The sequence below is a fragment of the Rutidosis leptorrhynchoides genome, chromosome 3 (assembly GCF_046630445.1).
Source record: "Rutidosis leptorrhynchoides isolate AG116_Rl617_1_P2 chromosome 3, CSIRO_AGI_Rlap_v1, whole genome shotgun sequence".
NCBI lineage: Eukaryota > Viridiplantae > Streptophyta > Magnoliopsida > Asterales > Asteraceae > Rutidosis > Rutidosis leptorrhynchoides.
Genome location: NC_092335.1, coordinates 40263210 through 40283985, shown reverse-complemented (window position 1 = coordinate 40283985; position 20776 = coordinate 40263210). Strand labels below are relative to the sequence as shown.

The 20776-nt window shown below is 32.2% G+C and overlaps 1 protein-coding gene across 2 annotated transcripts; it reads left to right on the top strand.

Moving 5' to 3' along the window:
- Window positions 1-14287: 14287 nt before the first annotated feature.
- On the top strand, window positions 14288-19474 carry LOC139895977 (choline/ethanolaminephosphotransferase 1-like). Of its 2 annotated transcripts, XM_071878544.1 has the most exons (19): window positions 14288-14396; window positions 14945-15114; window positions 15268-15277; window positions 15375-15425; window positions 15643-15720; window positions 15857-15932; window positions 16329-16351; window positions 16430-16530; window positions 16629-16723; window positions 16798-16866; window positions 17044-17113; window positions 17282-17345; window positions 17434-17474; window positions 18138-18222; window positions 18329-18391; window positions 18673-18731; window positions 18866-18991; window positions 19076-19128; window positions 19219-19474. In XM_071878544.1, exons 2-18 carry the CDS (start codon window positions 14978-14980, stop codon window positions 19095-19097), a joined length of 1170 nt encoding a protein of 389 aa, XP_071734645.1. In that variant the 5' UTR covers window positions 14288-14396; window positions 14945-14977; the 3' UTR covers window positions 19098-19128; window positions 19219-19474. The 2 variants fall into 2 exon arrangements, with proteins under 2 accessions (XP_071734645.1, XP_071734644.1); XM_071878543.1 differs by lacking the exons at window positions 14288-14396; window positions 14945-15114 and having other exon boundaries at window positions 15168-15277; window positions 19219-19470.
- The last annotated feature ends 1302 nt before the right edge of the window (window positions 19475-20776 follow it).

Genomic DNA, 20776 nt, shown 5'->3' with positions numbered 1-20776 from the left:
GCTAAAGCTAGTAGAGCTCGAATTGTTGTGATCTTCGCCACTAGACTAAACGTTTCTTCATAATCCAGCCCATATTGTTGAGAAAAACCTCTAGCAACAAGTCGAGCTTTATACCTTTCAACGGAGCCATCTGATCGAGTCTTCACCTTGTAAACTCATTTACAAGATATTTGAAAGGACCCGTTCATATACATTATAAACGATTCACAATAGTTGATTACATCGCAAGGTATTTGACCTCTATATGATACATTTTACAAACATTGCATTCGTTTTTAAAAGACAAACTTTCTTTACAACGAAAGTTGACGGCATGCACACCATTTCATAATACATCCAACTATAATTGGCTTAATAATAATCTTGATGAACTTAATGACTCGAAATGCAACGTCTTTCAAAATATGCCATGAATGACTCCAAGTAATATCCTTAAAATGAGCTAATGCACAGCGGAAGATTTCTTTAATACCTGAGAATAAACATGCTTTAAAGTGTCAACCAAAAGGTTGGTGAGTTCATAGGTTTATCATAACAATCATTTCAATATATTAATAGACCACAAGATTTCCGTTTATAAATATATGTACACTCGCAAGTGTATAAAAGTATTCTATAAGTTGTAGGCACCCGGTAACAAGCCTTAACGTTCATGTTTTACCCTCTGAAGTACACCAGATCAGGTGTGTTTAAAATAACCTCGAAGTACTAAAGCATCCCATAGTCAGGATGGGGTTTGTCAGGCCCAATAGATCTATCTTTAGGATTCGCGCCTACCGTACATAGACAAGTAGTTTAATGTTACCAAGCTAAGGGTATATTTCTGGTTTAAACCCACATAGAATTAGTTTTAGTACTTGTGCCTATTTCGTAAAACATTTATAAAACAGCGCATGTATTCTCAGTCCAAAAATATATATAAAAAGGGAGTAATGAAACTCACAATACTGTATTTCGTAGTAAAAATACATATAACGTCATTTAACAAGTGCAAGGTTGGCCTCGGATTCACGAACGTATCAATATTGAGATTTAATATTGCAGGAAAGTACGTAGATGCAACGGAGATGATAAACACTAGATTGACCTCACGAGCATACCCATGAACCATACCCATCACCTCCATAGCTATAACCCATAATTTCCTTAGCTTCGACTCATTCAAAAAAACTATTTTGAAATCACTCGGACAGCACTCCGTAGTAATATTTTTTGTATACTAATAATATCTTGAAATAATACAGAGCAATATATATATATATATATATATATATATATATATATATATATATATATATATATATATATATATATATCGATTGAGAGAGTTTAGAGAAATATATTTTCAAGTTTCTATGAAATAATGAAACCTATTGAATTCTATTTATAATAGATTTTTGAATTATTAAAGTATGAATTATTAAAGTTAATTATTAAAGTATGAATTATTAAAGTGAATTATTAAAGTATAATTATTAAAGTGAATTATTAAAGTATGAATTATTAAAGTATGAATTATTAAAGTGAATTATTAAAGTATAAATTATTAAAGTATGAATTATTAAAGTTAAAGTAAAGTAAAAGTAAAGTAAAGGTAAAGTTAAAGTATAGTAAAAGTATAAAAACTATGTATATATAATACGCGTATAAATATATATAATATTAATTTAAATCGTTATATATATTTAATGAAATAAAATATAAATATCGTTATATTTATTATACTGGTTAAGTAATGAGTTGTCAAAAGTGAGTCTAGATATTTATAAAAGATATATACGTTTTAATAATACAGTTCTTTTTAAACTGAAAACGTTTTTTGTACTTTTGAAACTAAATTAATAGAATATTATGGAAACCAATTTTCCACTAACTTTTGTCTAACTTTCGTAAATGACACTTTTTGTTTTTATTTATAAATAGCTTTACAAATTATTCTGAATATCGTTAAGAGGAATAGATTTTCTCAAATCATAGTGGACCTCTCAACAGAGACTTGTAATCATAATTCAATGTTTCTGATAATTCAATCATTTAATATATTTTTTTAATTTCATCGAAAATCATATTGAAACAAATACGTTCGTGTAAGGTATTATACGTTTAATACTTTATTAATATTCTCAAGTTATAATATATATATATATACATATACATATCTATTTATATATAACGGTTCGTGAATCGTCGGAATTTGGTCGAGGTTATAATGAATGTATGAACACAGTTTAAAATTCTTGAGATTTAACTTAACAAACTTTGCTTATCGTGTCAGAATATCGTGTCAGAATAATATAAAGATTAAAGTTTAAATTTGGTCGGAAATTTCCGGGTCGTCACAGTACCTACCCGTTAAAGAAATTTCGTCCCCGAAATTTGATAGAGGTCGTCATGACTAACAATGAGAATCTTATTATAATGATTATAGAGTTTTATCATGTTCAAGAAGAATGGATAAAATAATTCGATTAATAGAAACGTGTGAGTGAAGTTATCGTAAATGAATGAAATAAGATAATATTGATTCGTCGTATCTTTTGACGTCATCACGATTGATCTCCGAAAAGAAAATCTTTGTAATCTATATTGGATTTGATTATTCGGCGATTAAGGAAATTATGATCCTCTTCGAATTAATGCGATAATCCATTTTGATTTCTCTGTCGGATATTTCACTATAAATCCACCTCATTTGTTTTCTTACAACTCACACCTTCTCAACTCATATTTTAAAGTATTTGTCAATATGCTTCATCCAGTGCTGATTCTTGATATACTCCTCACTTTCATATCTGTCGCTCTTCTTTTTCATCTGCCTCCGGAAAAATCTATTTACTTCTACTATACTATTGGTTTTATAGTGTTTTTAGTTCTCCCGTGTCTTTATATTGCTATATGCATTGATATATACGGTTTGTGATTTCTGGGTTGTTGTTGGATTTTATATCTTCCCTTATATTTCAAAGTCCTTGCTTCTTCTATAATCATTGTCATCCACAGTTAATGCTCTCTTCTATTTGCTATGATTTATACTTCCATTTCTAGTTCGAAGCTTTGTCCTTTCGTTTCTTCTTCTTGCGATTAAGCACCGCTTGTAATGGTCCAGAATTCGCGGATATAAATTTCGGAATGAACATTGTTAATGTTCTAGGAAGGAAATTGTAATGGCACGATCTTGACTTATCAAATTACCAGAATACCTCAGAAAAGGCCGAATCATCAAGAAATATTTTCTTGATATTTAGAGATCAAAGAGAATACAAGAGTAGTGTAACATAGCACATGATGACGTTATGATCTGTGAATCATCATGTTCCATTTAGAAACTAAGCATGAATTACTATAATATAATCACGTTGATCAAGTGTCATTATATTATACTAACTCATGCTTCAGCTCCCAACACTTCTTCAAGAATATTCCTATTTTAAACTCGAATGTTTCAGAATTTAGAAACTAAAATAGTTTCTTTTATGATATAATACAGATAACGCGAAGAGGTAAATGATTTCAGATAAGAATAATTATAAAAATATCTTCAGAAGTATGGATGATATTTATAATGAAAGATACGATTATATCTTAGAATGTCTAATATCAGAGGATGATGAAGGATATTGTCCGCAGGGGTTTAGAGTCAGGAGCAAGGTATTCGTTAATGACTTCAGCAAGTACTGAATCATTTGGATTCTTTGAAGGCAGGTTCAGCCTTTTTGATTTGTCCATAGCCTCCTTCATACTTTGCTCAATCCATTTTCTAGTTCCAAAGCTTCTCTTTTTCTGAGCTTTGCCAATATACTATCCTTTATCATCCAACTTTTTACTGTTAAGGTCGTTTACAGTTTTTGCTGCTTCATCAGCATTTTTTAAAATTTTGAGAACTGGTTCGCAGTTTAGGGTGTTTTTCAGAAATTTCACATTCAAAGTATATAAGTCCAGAAGATAGACACATATAATTGTTGGCGTAGACATGCTGCGAGATTTCAAAATACTGATTGCTAATTTCTGATGATTCGTATGGCAATTCTCGTTACAAGATGCAGATAAGTAAATGATGGGGTTTTGATAAATATAAAGATTTTTCGGAAAGTTAAAGATCAATGAAGTTATTAATAAGTTTACTGCTAATGTGGCGAGATATGAAAGGTTCCCCGGTAATATTGATGAAGAGGTAATCATTATAATAAGGCTTATTCGATTGAACAATTGAAGTTGGTTTGCTGGAGCTGTGACAAAATCGTCTATTTTTAGAAGGGATTTAAATGTTATTTTAGCTAGTAAATGCCAAAAGGTCTGACACGGATACGTGTCGAACTATGACTTTGGATTTGAGAGTTTTTCAGGTGTATAACTGTGGGTAACATGTGGTTGGATCATCATCTCGATTGTTCTTTAGTTGAAGTGTCTTCAGGAATTTCGAAGGGTTTGAGCACGTATTGTAATCCTTAATACATATGATGTTCTAACACAGTTTTGAAGTTAAAGTATAGCTTTGAAAGATGTAAGAATCTAAGAGTGATGATACCGGTTATAACTTGAATTGAATTCGGCGATTTCAAAATCAGAATATGTAATAAGATTTTTGAATGAGTATGATTGTTTTGATTTCTATAAAAGAATGTATATTGTTGTGAAAGTAGGGAGTATAATAGATGATTTGCTGAATCAGATTCGAAGAATGTAACATATTAATTGTGAATTTATATATCTCTCGGGTATTACCTACCCGTTAAAAAAAATTGTCACAATTAATATTTTGTACAAAAGAATTTTATTACAGTCTTTATGGAAATATATGTGTATATTTCTTCAGATGTAATATTGATTTAATGAGTTAATATTAAATTAAACTCACTTAATTTATGGTTAAGGCTAGGATAGATAATTTCTAAACTTTAGAAATTACATAATCGTCATAGAATGTTTTCCCAATGAAGTTATGAATCAATACTTCATCGTTGTGGTATTCCTTAGTATCTACAGGGCGTATGACGTCGATGCTCATGGGACAGATTGTGAAGTTGAGGTTTGCGATGCGGTTGTTGTTGGTGGTGGTAATGGTACTGTTGATGTTGTTGATGGTGGTACTGGTTATGTTGTTGGTGCTGCTGCTGGTGTTTGTAACCTTTGCACCATATTCTCCAAAGCCACTACCCGAGCGCGAAGCTCGTTGACTTCTTCTATTACACCGGGGTGATTGTCGGTTCGGACGAGCGGATAAATAAGATCTAGAATTTGGTGTAGTATATAATCATGACGAGATACTCTGGAAATGAGAGAGAAAATGGTGTTTCGAATAGGTTCGCCGGTAAGTGCTTCAGGTTCTTCGCCAAGAGGGCAATGTGGTGGATGGAAGGGATCACCTTCTTCTTGTCTCCAATGATTAAAGAGGCTACGAACCCATCTCCAATTCATCCAGAATAGATGATGACTAATTGGTTGATCCATTCCGGTCACACTGCTTTCGGAACTTGAGTGGGATTCCATTTCGGAATCCGAGGGACTTGAACTAATGACGAATTCCATTTCGTACGATTGAATAAAGAATTTTTTCGATATGAAATGATTTTCCGACTATCAGGTGGTATTCTAATTATATAGAGCAAAAGGTTTCGTAGATTATGGAGGAATTTACAAAATATGTCAGGCAAATTTTACAGTAACAGATACGCTAAGATATGAATTAGCAGATACGCTAAGATATGAATTTTGTCTATACACTATTCATGCAATCAATGCAATAAGATGTGTCTAGACTAAGAATGATAAGCAGATAATTTCCGACAAAAATGATGAGCAAAACTTTTGACATGCAGACACGGTCGAAGTCCAGACTCACTAATGCATCCTAACGACTATCAGTTAGACACACTAATGCAGACCTGGTTCGCTAAGACCACCGCTCTGATACCAACTGAAAGGACCCGTTCATATACATTATAAACGATTCACAATAGTTGATTACATCGCAAGGTATTTGACCTCTATATGATACATTTTACAAACATTGCATTCATTTTTAAAAGACAAACTTTCTTTACAACGAAAGTTGACGGCATGCACACCATTTCATAATACATCCAACTATAATTGGCTTAATAATAATCTTGATGAACTCAATGACTCGAAATGCAACGTCTTTCAAAATATGCCATGAATGACTCCAAGTAATATCCTTAAAATGAGCTAATGCACAGCGGAAGATTTCTTTAATACCTGAGAATAAACATGCTTTAAAGTGTCAACCAAAAGGTTGGTGAGTTCATAGGTTTATCATAACAATCATTTCAATATATTAATAGACCACAAGATTTCCGTTTATAAATATATGTACACTCGCAAGTGTATAAAAGTATTCTATAAGTTGTAGGCACCCGGTAACAAGCCTTAACGTTCATGTTTTACCCTCTGAAGTACACCAGATTAGGTGTGTTTAAAATAATCTCGAAGTACTAAAGCATCCCATAGTCAGGATGAGGTTTGTCAGGCCCAATAGATCTATCTTTAGGATTCGCGCCTACCGTACATAGACAAGTAGTTTAATGTTACCAAGCTAAGGGTATATTTCTGGTTTAAACCCACATAGAATTAGTTTTAGTACTTGTGCCTATTTCGTAAAACATTTATAAAACAGCGCATGTATTCTCAGTCCAAAAATATATATAAAAAGGGAGTAATGAAACTCACAATACTGTATTTCGTAGTAAAAATACATATAACGTCATTTAACAAGTGCAAGGTTGGCCTCGGATTCACGAACGTATCAATATTGAGATTTAATATTGCAGGAAAGTACATAGACGCAACGAAGATGATAAACACTAGATTGACCTCACGAGCATACCCATGAACCATACCCATCACCTCCATAGCTATAACCCATAATTTCCTTAGCTTCGACTCATTCAAAAAAAACTATTTTGAAATCACTCGGACAGCACTCCGTCGTAATATTTTATGTATACTAATAATATCTTGAAATAATACAGAGCAAATATATATATATATATATATATATATATATATATATATATATATATATATATATATATATATATATATATATATATATATATATATATATATATATATATATATATATATATATATATATATATATATATATATATATATATATATATATATATATATATATATAAATCGATTGAGAGAGTTTAGAGAAATATATTTTCAAGTTTCTATGAAATAATGAAACCTATTGAATTCTATTTATAATAGATTTTTGAATTATTAAAGTGAATTATTAAAGTATGAATTATTAAAGTGAATTATTAAAGTATGAATTATTAAAGTAAATTATTAAAGTATGAATTATTAAAGTATGAATTATTAAAGTGAATTATTAAAGTATGAATTATTAAAGTGAATTATTAAAATATGAATTATTAAAGTGAATTATTAAAGTATGAATTATTAAAGTTAAAGTAAAGTAAAAGTAAAGTAAAGGTAAAGTTAAAGTATAGTAAAAGTATAAAAACTATGTATGTATAATACGCGTATAAATATATATAATATTAATTTAAATCGTTATATATATTTAATGAAATAAAATATAAATATCGTTATATTTATTATACTGGTTAAGTAATGAGTTGTCAAAAGTGATTCTAGATATTTATAAAAGATATATACGTTTTAATAATAAAGTTCTTTTTAAACTGAAAACGTTTTTTGTACTTTTGAAACTAAATTAATAGAATATTATTGTAACCAATTCTCCACTAATTTTTGTCTAACTTTCGTAAATGACACTTTTTGTTTTTATTTATAAATAGCTTTACAAATTATTTTGAATATCGTTAAGAGGAATAGATTTTCTCAAATTATAGTGGACCTCTCAACAGAGACTTGTAATCATAATTCAATGTTTCTGATAATTCAATCATTTAATATATTTTTTTAATTTCATCGAAAATCATATTGAAACAAATACGTTCGTGTAAGGTATTATACGTTTAATACTTTATTAATATTCTCAAGTTATAATATATATATATATACATATACATATATATTTATATATAACGGTTCGTGAATCGTCGGAATTTGGTCGAGGTTATAATGAATGTATGAACACAGTTTAAAATTCTTGAGATTTAACTTAACAAACTTTGCTTATCGTGTCGGAATAATATAAAGATTAAAGTTTAAATTTGGTCGGAAATTTTCGGGTCGTCACAATATTGGTTTTACATCTTTTGGCTTTGGAACTAAACTCCATGTCTGGTTTTCTTTTAGTGCATTAATTTTTTCTTCCATCGCTTTCTGCCATTCTCGACTTTGTGCTGCTTCTTCATAAGTAGAAGGCTCAATAGGTATTGATTCATCCATATGAGCAGCATTGGCGTACCTTGGATTAGGTTGTCTCGGCCTTGCTGACCTCCTTAATTCTTGTGCATGCTCCTCGACTTCCTTTTGGCTTGGATGAACCTCCTCGGATATAGATTGATGTACACCAGTTTTCCATTGACTCTTTTACTTAGAGTACGACCCTTCTCCTTCTTTTATTGAATCCAATACCTGCTCTTTAGGCTCTTCTTTTTCTTTTGGACCTTCTTCTAATCCATGAGATTCTGGAAGCTCTATCTTTTGAGGTGACCACCATGAAGACGCTTCATCAAATACCACATTTCTTGAAGTATGCCACTTTCCGGTATTTGGATCACAACATCTCCATCCTTTTCTTGATTCATCATAACCGACAAAAATGCACCGAATTGCCTTCTTCTCAAATTTACTTCGTAGATGATCTGGCACAAAGACGTAGCATACACATCCAAATACTTTGAGATGGTTGACGGTTGGCTTGATCTTCTATAATCTTTCATACGGTGAAATATGCCCCAACTTTGTTTGTGGAAGCCTATTTATCACGTATAATGCAGTTCTCATACATTCAGCCTAAAATCTTCCTGGCACATTCTTACCATGAAGCATACTTCTACAAGTTTCGGCAAGGTGACGATTCTTGCGTTCTGCGACTCCATTCTGTTGTGGAGTATTGGGACAAGTTAATTGTCTTCTAATCTTGTGCTTCTCAAGATAGATATTGAACTCAGTCGATAAATATTCTCCTCCATTATCTGTGCGTAAGCACCTAATCTTATTATTAAGCACACTTTCTACCTTGTTCTTGAACTCTTTAAACTTCAGAAAAGTCTCTGACTTCTCCTTCATGAAGTAAACCCACACATATCTTGAGAAGTCATCAATGAATGTCACCATATATTTCATACCTCCAAGTGATGTTTGTTTCACTGGGCCGAAGACATATGAGTGTATGAGCTCTAGTGGTGTCGTGGACTGATGCGCTGACTCCTTGAATGGCAATTGGTGAGCTTTGCCAAATTGACATCCAGCACATATTGTATCTGTTCAGATATCAATTTGAGGAAGCCCATTTACTATGCGTTTCACCATCATCTCCTTTAACTTATTGTATCCCACATGCCCAAGACGTTCATGCCACAGATCAGCCGTCTCATTCTTTCGAGTCTTATCTACATAAGCTGTTTCAGCAGATAATACATTGACCGATTCTATTCTTCTTCCATGCATAACTGGATTGCCAACCACCTTTACTCTCTTGAATACGAACACATCTTCTGGTCCAACGAGCACATAATTCCCTTCTGCTGTCAATTGTGGTACTGACAGTAAATTCTTCTTTAGGCCAGGGACAAGATACACCTTATCGAGTTGGAGCTTTTGAGAGTCGTCTTCATTTGGAATTATTGTCTTTCCAATGTGAGAAATAGACAACCTTGAATTGTTGGCTGTCAACACGAATCTCCTTCCTTTGTAATCCTCCATTTCTTGCAGCTTTGTCCCATCGTTGGTCATATGATTTGAGCACCCAGAATCGATGATCCAGTCATCTTTGTAGTTTATTTTTGACTTTAAAGTTATTGTAAGAGCTTGATCATCTATGTCAGCTTCAACAGAGAGTCCAGCTTCTGCATCCCATGTTTCCTTATTAATGGTTGCTTCGAATGTGACCTCTTTCTTCTCATCTCTTGCGGCGGTCACATTTCCTTCGAAAGTTCGCCTTCTGGGGAATCTACAATCTCGAGCAAAATGACCCTTCTTGCCACAATTGAAGCATTCACCATTCTTTCTCTTATCATTTTCCCCGTATTGTTGACGATGATCTCTTCTTCCTTGTTGAGCTCCCCCTGAAGCGTTGCCTTTTAATTTTGGGTGACCCTTCCACCCATATGTCTTACCTTCTTTCATCGCCTCTTGTCTTCGAGATGTTGCTTTCTTCTTATTGGTGAATAGTGCATCTTCTCCGTCTTTTATGGTTACTTCATTCGTCTGCTTGGCTAATGCCTCTTGATTATCCAATAAATTCTCCAGCTCTATTAATGATGGTTGAGTAGGACATCCTCTCACAGCGGCTATAAATCCATTATACTCGGATCTTAAGCTGTGGATGATAATTCTCTTCATCCTTGCATCACTCACTTTCTCTTCAGGAGCAAGTTGAGATACCTCACGACAAATAGATTTCACCTTGGTAAAATATTGAGAAATAAGACTTCCTTGTGAGATACCCGCAAGCTCATTTTCCAAGAGCTGGAGGCGTGCTTCATTCTTCTTTGAAAATAATTTTTCAAAAGTTTCCCAAGCTGCCTTTGGTGTTTTCTCGTCACGGATGTGCTCCAATAGATCCTCCTCGATTGTAGTCTTCAATATAAATAAAGCCTTCCCGGCCTTGATGTTTCATTTTCTCAAGGCTTCGGCATTTTCTTTCGGTGGAGGCGTTGTGTCACTGCCACAACTATTTCTCATAAATCATGTCCTTGTAGGTAGGATTCTATACAAGTTCGCCAATAACCATAGTTGTGGTTATTGAGACTCTTGATTTCACTGCTCGTACTTGCAAGATCTGTCTGCCATCATGACGTCCAACGTCCAATAAGCTTGGTCCCTGACCGATGAGCTTTCACAGTTCCTAACTGTGCTCCGACAGAATCTCCCTTAGAGCCTTGGTGAAAACAAGTCGATGTAAACGTCCAACGTTTACCGATGAGTACCTCCACTAGCAATGGTCCCGAACGACCCGCTCTGATACCAATTGTTGAAAGCTTCGACGAGCCCAACACACCCACTATAGAGGACCTAGGTTATATTCACTTACTAGACCAACACTTTGACATTGGTTAGCCTTTAATTTTATGAATCCTTAGTGTACAATAGTATTTAGGCGACAGTGTCGACCATATATCATTCAGGCGGTATAACCGACCATGTATCACTTAGGCGGCAGAGCCGACCATATAATAAAAATAACACAAGTGCACTAAGAACTCAAACACGAACTAAGGCTTAACCGGGAAACTTAACAAAGAACACTTTTATTAATACAAAGAAACAATTACAATATTATGGACTCAACTCACACTCTTACTTCTTCACAACTTATACTTCTAACTCTTCTTCACTTCTTACTTCTTCTCTACTTCACACTTCACTTACTCACATCTTACTCACAAATGAAATCAACACCCATATTTATACTACTCCATGAAAACTTCTACACACTAGATTTTTCCATGGATAAATATCTAGATATTTTTACCACATAAAAATATCTATATTTTTTCATTTTAACATCTAGATTTTTCTTCATATATATATTAATATCTAGATATTTCTTTTACATTTTAATATCTAGATATTTATATACATTACTAATTCCATATTATCTAAATTTGCATTGTATTTTAACACAAGCTGTCCTCCATTTTTTTGATGTGGAACTTTGTCGAGAACATTTGGTATGTTACATAATTTCTAGCACCCAAGTAGTTGAAACAATGGCTTTATCACTAAATAAACCATATGTTTTTAATAGAAATACCATCGATGTATTTGAAGAATACGTTATAGTGGTTGTGGCATATTTAATAATTATTTTCATATCCTAAGAAGATGATATGTTAAACTGGCTATTAATTTTATGATAAATGGCAGTGAACTGGAAATATAGGGAAAAATTCATGTTTGCACAAAATTGGTAGCTGCCAAATTAAATTTTCGTAACATTTGAACTTTTTGAATGCATTGATGCTATGACTTTGTAGATATTGAATTCAGATTGCACACACACTTAAAATGGCTGCGACTTGTCATCAGCTTGTCTTTTACTGATAAAAGATAAAATGACGAATTTCAAAAGATATAATGATGTATTTACACCTTTTTTGATGGTATTAACTTCGTTTGGTGCGTTAAGATTTGGGGTTGGAGACTTCGATTGGGCTGAATTTACTTCACACTTGAAGCTGAAGAGTTATCAGGAAATTAAAGCGTAAGAGTTATGCCAGATTCAAATTTCTTTTAATTTCCTTACATTTGACTTTTAGTTGTTTTAATAGTTCTTCTCAGTGATTAACAAAAGTTGTTACACTTGTGTATCAAAGTATTATGCACACCTAATTACAATACAAATATATTTGAAGACTATTAAGCTAAAATATGCTCATCCCGATCTGCATTCTGAAATTTGTATTAGGAAGCTTTTATGTTTGTGTGAAGGTTTTTGTTACTACTATATTGAACTATTTAAATATTCAAAATAGTTTCATTTGGTGTATAATTGACATTATGCAGTTATGGAACTTTTTTATTGTCACACATTTCCGAAGATATACTTTTTAAGGTGAGTTTTTTTTGGAAAGAACCATAGTTTGTTGTGACTCTACTATAACAACAACTATACGGATTTATGTAGTTAAATGTGTTTTTGTTGTCTATTTTTATATTATCTCATTTGTTGTTGTGGGCTTAAATTTTGTCATTGTTACTAATTGATTATGTGAAAAGGATATTTTTTTTGTTGGATTATTGTAAGGAATAAGATTATAAGGGTTGGTGTCTTTATATATGTATAAATTGTATATAACATGTTGATAGTTTTTCTGTGAATCCAATTGCAGAAAAGCAACGTTAATAAAATTCATTAAACCTTCTATTGCAAGATGAGAGTGTATGGAGGTGTTAGGTGCAAAGTAAAATTCAAGATTTATTTTCTCTCTCCAGTTTATGTGTTGAATCAAAATGGCTCTTTTCTACAGTTTATGTGTTCAAGTGGTGAAATTCAATTTGCTCATTTCTTGGTGTAACTTTTGATCTCTAATGTAATTTGGCTAATGTCAGAATTAGTAGTCTTTATCTATATGGTTTGAGTAAAGCAAAAAAAACTTAACCATATTATATTTATTTCATCAACATGAATACTTGTGATTCTCATTTTATCAATACCCTTAATTGATATAATATATACATTTCCAATCTGTTTGATTAAGATTAGTCTTGCAACGCACGGGTTATTAAAGGCTAGTTAATTGTCCATATATACTAATCAGCACAAGAATTTTGGTCGTTTTAACTCAACCCCCACCCAATTTCCCCCAAAAACGACAACAAGGAAAAAAAAAAGGGGCAAATAATACAAATCACCCCCTAACAAAAGTGACAAGTTACACCCCAACCCGCAAACAAGGTGTATCAAGTGTAAAATAAATATTTTAATAAAAAATCTTAATTAAACTTCACCCATAATTTCAACGGGACATACCTTTCCGCTCGACTCGCGTTAAATTTTTTCGAACCCATCGTGCAACTCAAAAAAATCTAACGAACACAACGGGACTAACTATACGCGAAACGGACACTTCTAAAAAAACGCTAAATACTTCGGATTCTACTCAATACTCAACGGGACATATCTTCCCGCTCGGCTCACGTTAATTTTTTTCGAATCCACCGTTCAACTCAAAAAAATCTAACGAACACAACGAGACTAACTATACGCGACACGGACACTTAAAAAAAAAACGCTAATTACGTGTATTTAGATCAGTGTTCCATAACCTATAATAAACTCCCCAAACTAACTACATCATATTGATAATTCTGTTTCCTTTTTTTTTACACGATCTTCATGCAGTTAAAAAGGTCATTAGGTACATTAGATACTAACTACATGTATTTAAAAATACCCGTAGCAAAACGTTTTTACTTCTGTAAATACATAACGCTCCATTAACTATGAATATACAACTTGAAAGGTCCCGTGGCATCGCGCGACCCCATTTTACTAGTTAATAACATTACACGGACACGGTTACACGGTATTAACCAATGATCCAGTTTCCATCACACACGTGACGTGGGTGAGTTTACACGAGGGAATCGGAACCCAATAAAACAAAAAAGGTGGCATCATTTTTATTTATTTCGAATCTCTCTTTTCACTCACTTTTACTCCGTAACATTTTATTATTAGGGCGGGAGATAATTAATTCCTCCCCTTAATCTATAATCTATTCATCGCCAATCCTCATCATCTCGCCTCAATCGTCTTGGTACTTTCAATCTCCGATCTACTCTCATATTATTATCATTTTGTTTTTGTAAAATATTGAAAAATTGTGTATTACTGTAGTAATTACTCACAGACAGTGTTTGTGCACATGTAGAATCATTCTTCTTTTTGTGGGTTATAAACCCTGTTTCATACATAGATTTTTTCATTTATCTTTCTTTATGTCATCTGTAATTTTAATTTCTTCGATATAACTGCTATAATTTGTAATGATACTGATGATGATGCGTTTATGATCTCAAATTATGTTTTAGGGATATTTGGATTAGGTTTTTTATGGGCTTACCCGCGTATGGCTTAAGCTTATTTATATAAGTTTATTTCAAGTTGTTGGACAAGCTGTGTACTACGGAGGTTATTGTGTTTTTGTGCACAAATAATCCCCAAAGCTCAAGCCCAGATTTTAGAACATCTTTTGGAAATAATTTTTTTCTAAACACATTTTTGATTTGATTGTTACAAATAACACTATGCTTTTTCTTTTGTTCATTTGTTCTGTTCGTTAATTGTGTTTTGTATTAATGGCAGGTTGTAAAAGCTAAAAAGAGTTTGTACACCACAATGGGTTATATAGGTGCTCATGGAATTAATGCATTGCATAAATACAAGTACAGTGGGGTTGATCACTCTTATGTTGCAAAATATGTCCTGCAACCTTTTTGGACCCGTTTCGTTACCTTTTTCCCTCTATGGATGCCGTAAGTAGAGATTGGGAATTAATTATCTAAATGATTACTTTTTATTTCCGTTTTATACAGCAACCTTTTTGATGATTTTATCTATGGATAAGCAGTTTATATGCATTCACTAACCACTTTGTATATATTTGTTGCATATCATGGATGTCTCAGGCCTAATATGGTAAGCATGCCTCTTACAAACCTTGTTTTATTTTCTTGATATATTTACTCTATGTTTAAGTTTTTTGATTAACACCTGTTTTTATTTTATTTTTTAGATTACACTCATGGGATTCATGTTCTTGTTAGTCTCTGCAGTGCTTGGCTACGTGAGTCTGCAAAAAAGCAACAATTTTTATGCATTTTTTAAAATATTTTTTCATGACATTGCCTTCTTGTACTTCTAAGAAACTAAAAATCAACTTTGGGAACATATGCCGGTTATTCATCTATAGGGAAAATAAGATTGTGAAATATACTCTGTGGACGATAAAGTTTGAATCTGCTATTACACTAAGTCCTTTTTTAATGGTTACTATTTATCAGATATATTCACCTCAACTGGATTCTGCACCGCCAAGATGGGTTCACTTTGCTCACGGACTACTTCTCTTCTTATACCAGGTTTGTTTTCAAATTTGGTAAAGATAAAACTGAAAAGTTTTAGGCTTTCCATCATCACAGATTACGTTTTTTATATTTATATTTATTATTTATTCATTGATTTATTTACTTCCAACTTCTGTGGTGTTTTTACTAGACCTTTGATGCGGTTGATGGTAAACAAGCTAGGAGGACAAGTTCGTCTAGTCCATTAGGAGAACTTTTCGATCATGGTGAATAATGATTATTTTCTCTCTAATAATGAACTGTTCTGATGATTGTATCTGTTGACCTTCTTGATCCCGTTTTGATTAGGGATTAGTGTTTGGGAATGCATTCAACTTGAACCCGACGTGTTTTTTCAATGCACCCAACTATTAAAAAGTGTGTTTTAATGTATTTCCTAGTACTTTTGATGATTTGTCATTCACTCTACGGATGCCACGTGCCACCTTAAACAGATGGCTCATCAGCAAAATACATGAAAACACTCTTTTGAAAGTTGGATGCATTAGAAAAAGCAAACCTAAGTTGGGTACACACAATAGTCATCGGGTACAAATTGGATGCATTCACAGACACTAATCTCTTTAAATTATGTAAATTGATGGATTTTATATATGTTGCAGGATGTGATGCACTTGCATGCGCGGTATGTTTTTTTTAATGCATATAATACAGTTAGTATTTGCTTCCCCCACTGGCATTAATTTCTTGATGCATAAACCAGTTGGAGGCTTTGGCTTTTGGGAGCACCGCTATGTGTGGAAGAAATACATTTTGGTTTTGGGTGATTTCGGCTGTTCCGTTTTATGGTGCAACGTGGGAACAGTACGTAGTGCTAATAATTCCACTTTTATTTTCTTAAGTTTTTTAGCAATTTTTATTTATTTATGATAATCCTTTATCAAATTTCTTGCATGTTGCAGCTATTTTACAAACTCCCTAATTCTTCCCACATTAAATGGACCTACAGAAGGTCTCATGCTGATATACGTGGCACATTTCTTTACTTCTATAGTTGGTATGTCATTTAAATCTATGCTATTTTTCTCTTATAATGAAGTATTGGGTTGTTAAATCAGTACATAATTGCAGGGGCGGAATGGTGGGCCCGGGATTTTGGGAAGTCTATGCCTCTCCTGAGTTGGGTTCCAGTTATTAATGGTAACTTCTCTAATTCATTTTGAATATATCATGGAAACAGGTCACAAGTTCGACTTAGTTACATATGAATGGGCCGATTTGGGCTTTTAATTACTGTATGGTTAACATATTACTTTCATCTGGTCTGTTTTTTTTTTTTTTTTTTTTTTTTTTTTTTTTTTTTTTTTTTGTATTTAGGTATTCCTACTTCCGAAGTTGTTCTATTATTTATGATAATTTTTGCTGTTATACCAACTGTATCATTCAAGTAAGTAAAAATCTTCTTTTCACTAAAGTTGCTTATCGTCGTACCTTATTGCGTATTTATGATATGTATGGTCAATAAATAGTTGCAAAGACAATTTTTTGTAAGTGTTGTATGTTATCAGTTGCTAAATATTTCTCTATTAACATTATTTATGTATTTTTCTTATAGTGTTCAAAACGTTTATAAGGTTGTACAGTCGAGAAAAGGAAGCATGCTGAATGCCTTGGCTATGGTAAGCATATTTTTCTGTGCAATTTATAGTTTTGTTATTTTGAAGAGGCTTATTGTTTTTTTTTTTTGTTTTTTTTTTTTTATGACAGCTCGTCCCATTCTGCGTGCTGTTGGTGCTAATTATTTTCTGGTATTTCCTTTTTACATTTCCATTAGAATCGTAACAGCTTTCATTTCTAAATGTCTTATGGAACAAACTAAAGTTTATTATTATCTTTGTATTGTCATTACCAATTTACTAATTCCTAGTGGAACTATTAGAATATATTAGAATGTAAACATGGTCCAGCCCGTCTATACAATTGGGTTGGACCATAACTATACACTAATAGACCGAGCCCATACATACAATCGGGCTGGACCATGTTTACATTCTAATATATTCTAATAGGAACTAAGGCAATGTTTGATTTGCACTTAATTGACTTAATAGTATTGATTTGAATATGAAATGTCATCAAGATGGGCTTGTTTTTGACTTATTAGATAATACGCGTTTTAATGTAAAAAATTTCAAGTGTGAATATCCATTTTAATTCTCAGTTTTTAGTAACTGCTAGTTTAACTACCTACATACATGGTTAATTTAGTAATTGTAATTATTCAGATGGTTATTCAGCAAATAAAACGAACAATTATTTTTTATTCTGTCACTTAATTCCCACATACATCATATATTCGTTTAGACAAGATGACTTAATAAGCAAAAAAACAACGGGCCTAATATACATAATTTTTTGGATTTCTCATATATTTTTTTTTTCTTTTCATTCTTTTATTTCTTGTTTTTCAGGGATTGGATGTCTCCATCTGATTTAACTGGAAAATACCCACATATGGTTGTATTGGGAACCGGACTAGCATTTGGTTTCCTCGTGGTAACATTATTTATACAACTTTATTCATTGTAATACAAATCACTGCATAAGCTCCTTCAACTTGTAATAAATATTTATGAATTTTGGCTACGTCATTATTTGGCAGGGAAGGATGGTATTAGCTCACTTGTGTGATGAACCTAAGGGATTGAAAACCAGTATGTCTATGGTAAGTTTCATAACCGTGCAATTTCAGCTCATTTAATTATTGATTTGGTAGGTAAAGGGGTATTATGTTATATAATTGACAGCTAAAAGGATAAACTAAAGTTTAGTTGTAACGGAAACAGGTCCTAAGTCGCCCAAACCTACTATTTTACGCATACAGCCTACTTAAAACGTGACATTTAAACTGTCTGATAACTATTGGAATGATTTGTTTTCTTTAATATAGTAGCAAGCCTTTGTAACCGTTAATTTGTGGATAATGTTTTTGATTGTTACTTGCAGTCGCTGTTATATCTTCCGCTTGCTATTGCAAATACGCTCACTGCTCGGTTGAATGACGGGTATGTAGTCATCATTTCAATGTTAAATTCACATTTTGTGTATCTTTCCTTTTAGAAAACGTAATCTGCAGAGCATTTCGTCATGTGTTGCTTTTTGATTGTGTATAATGTTGTAATCTTTACATTTGTGACAGAGTTCCCTTAATTGATGAGAAATGGGTTCTTCTTGGTTTCTGTATATATACGGGTATGGTGTATCTTCAATTTGCTACGTCTGTTATTAATGAAATTACAACAGCTCTTGGAATCTACTGTTTCAGGTAACTAAATCTTGATCACTTTACGTCATGTATCCGTCTACATGTTGACTGTTTGACTAATAATCCTTTGGTATAATTTTATAGAATCGCAAAGAAGAAAGCTTGAGTGCCGTTTGCCTATCGTATTCCATTTGAAGGTAATGGTGTTCTCTGGATCTTGATTTTCCATATATCAGTTATTATACTTTATAAACAAACAAGTAAAGGTTTTCAATTGCTTTTTTCAGGTTTATATTATATTTGGCATTCAACCTCATAAAAAGGGATTTGACTCAACTCTTACCGATCATTATGTAATTTATTTATATTTATCTTACTATGTTGCATCTTTCAAATTACTTCTTTAGAATTTTAGATTGAAGCCTTTTTTTTTAGTTTTACTCTGTTCTACCCAACGGTTTTGTAGACATTAATTAATTTTTAATCGGCTAATAGGAGGCTTTTGTTTGGGTTTGTCATACCAAACCAACTTTATAAACAAAGGCGTGAATCACTATTTCTGAAGCCGTCTCATCATGACCTTTTGGGTGTGCATGGTGCATTGTGCATATAACTCCTAAATGTAATTGCAATGTCAAACTTCCATATTTCAATTTCACAGTCCCCCTCTACAACTTTGCACTTCCACAATCGGCCCCCTCTATACTTCCACCATTGAAGTGTTGAGGTTATCGGGTTGATAGAAAATATAGAAACAGATCGTCACAATTCAACTAGAGCTGTGAATACGGCAACTAAAGAAAAAACTTTATATAAGTTAACACGCTTCAACTTGTTTCGCCAAACGCACGTTACGTTAAGAAAAAACTAAGTTCTTCATTATTTATTATTTTCAATAAATCATTACTTTACTTAAATATATATCAGGTCAAACATGTTTTGATTATAAAGATAAAATTGACATTAAATCAAAATATCACGAATCTAACAAATTTTGAAGGAAGGCTTTTATTGGGCTGGAAATATATACAATATACATACATACAATAAATATTTATAATTTGTCGAGAATAGTTTCAGCACAAACTCTCATTAGTCTTCATAAGTTCTTGATGATATGTATCACTTTATCTTATATTTTTTTTCTTGTTAAATCTTAGACCTTTTCCAAGTCGTGTGTGTTATTTCATATGATCTTAGGAAGTTGAATGATTTGATTATGATATATAATAACGTTTTTTATAAATTCAACTAACATCAATAGTTTCAATTTCGAGAAAAGGAATTTCCACATTATAGTTTTAATAAATTTTGTTTGTATTTGAAATGTCAAATATGAACAACAATGTGCTAATACTTTTAAATTTAATTAACAAAAGTTACCTACAAGTCCAAGCTATGGAACTACTTGTAATTATAATAGATAAACATAAACATCATTATCATTATCATTATCATTATCATTTTAAATGTAGATAAAGCAACAACTCGACAAAGACACACATCTTTTCTTTCAATTTTACAATATAAAATCTCCTACTCCATCCAATTCAAAAGCATAATTTTTGTTAAAGTAACTTAAAATTTCCATAGGATCTTCTTTAAATTGTTTGAATGTGATCTTTTGAGTTATGACTTTTAGCACATTTAGTTACCATAAAAACATTTTTACATTTTTCTTTCGAAGTTTGTATTTTATGATGGGGCCACAATAGTTATATTACTTATATAGTGTATATAGTGTAAGACAATTCTAGTATTAATATGTGACATGATATCACTCTATATTACTGTAAATCTTCATAAGATGGTTTAGTGGTTGACGTCATAATATTCTCACAAGAG

Bases quoted from the DNA above. Each gene is read 5' to 3' on its own strand.
- LOC139895977 (XM_071878544.1), top strand. From the start codon at position 14,978: ATGGGTTATATAGGTGCTCATGGAATTAATGCATTGCATAAATACAAG. The intron at 17,475-18,137 runs GTATTTCCTTTT...CTTGTTTTTCAG, and splicing joins TTGGTGCTAATTATTTTCTG to GGATTGGATGTCTCCATCTG. The intron at 18,992-19,075 runs GTAACTAAATCT...ATAATTTTATAG, and splicing joins CTTGGAATCTACTGTTTCAG to AATCGCAAAGAAGAAAGCTT.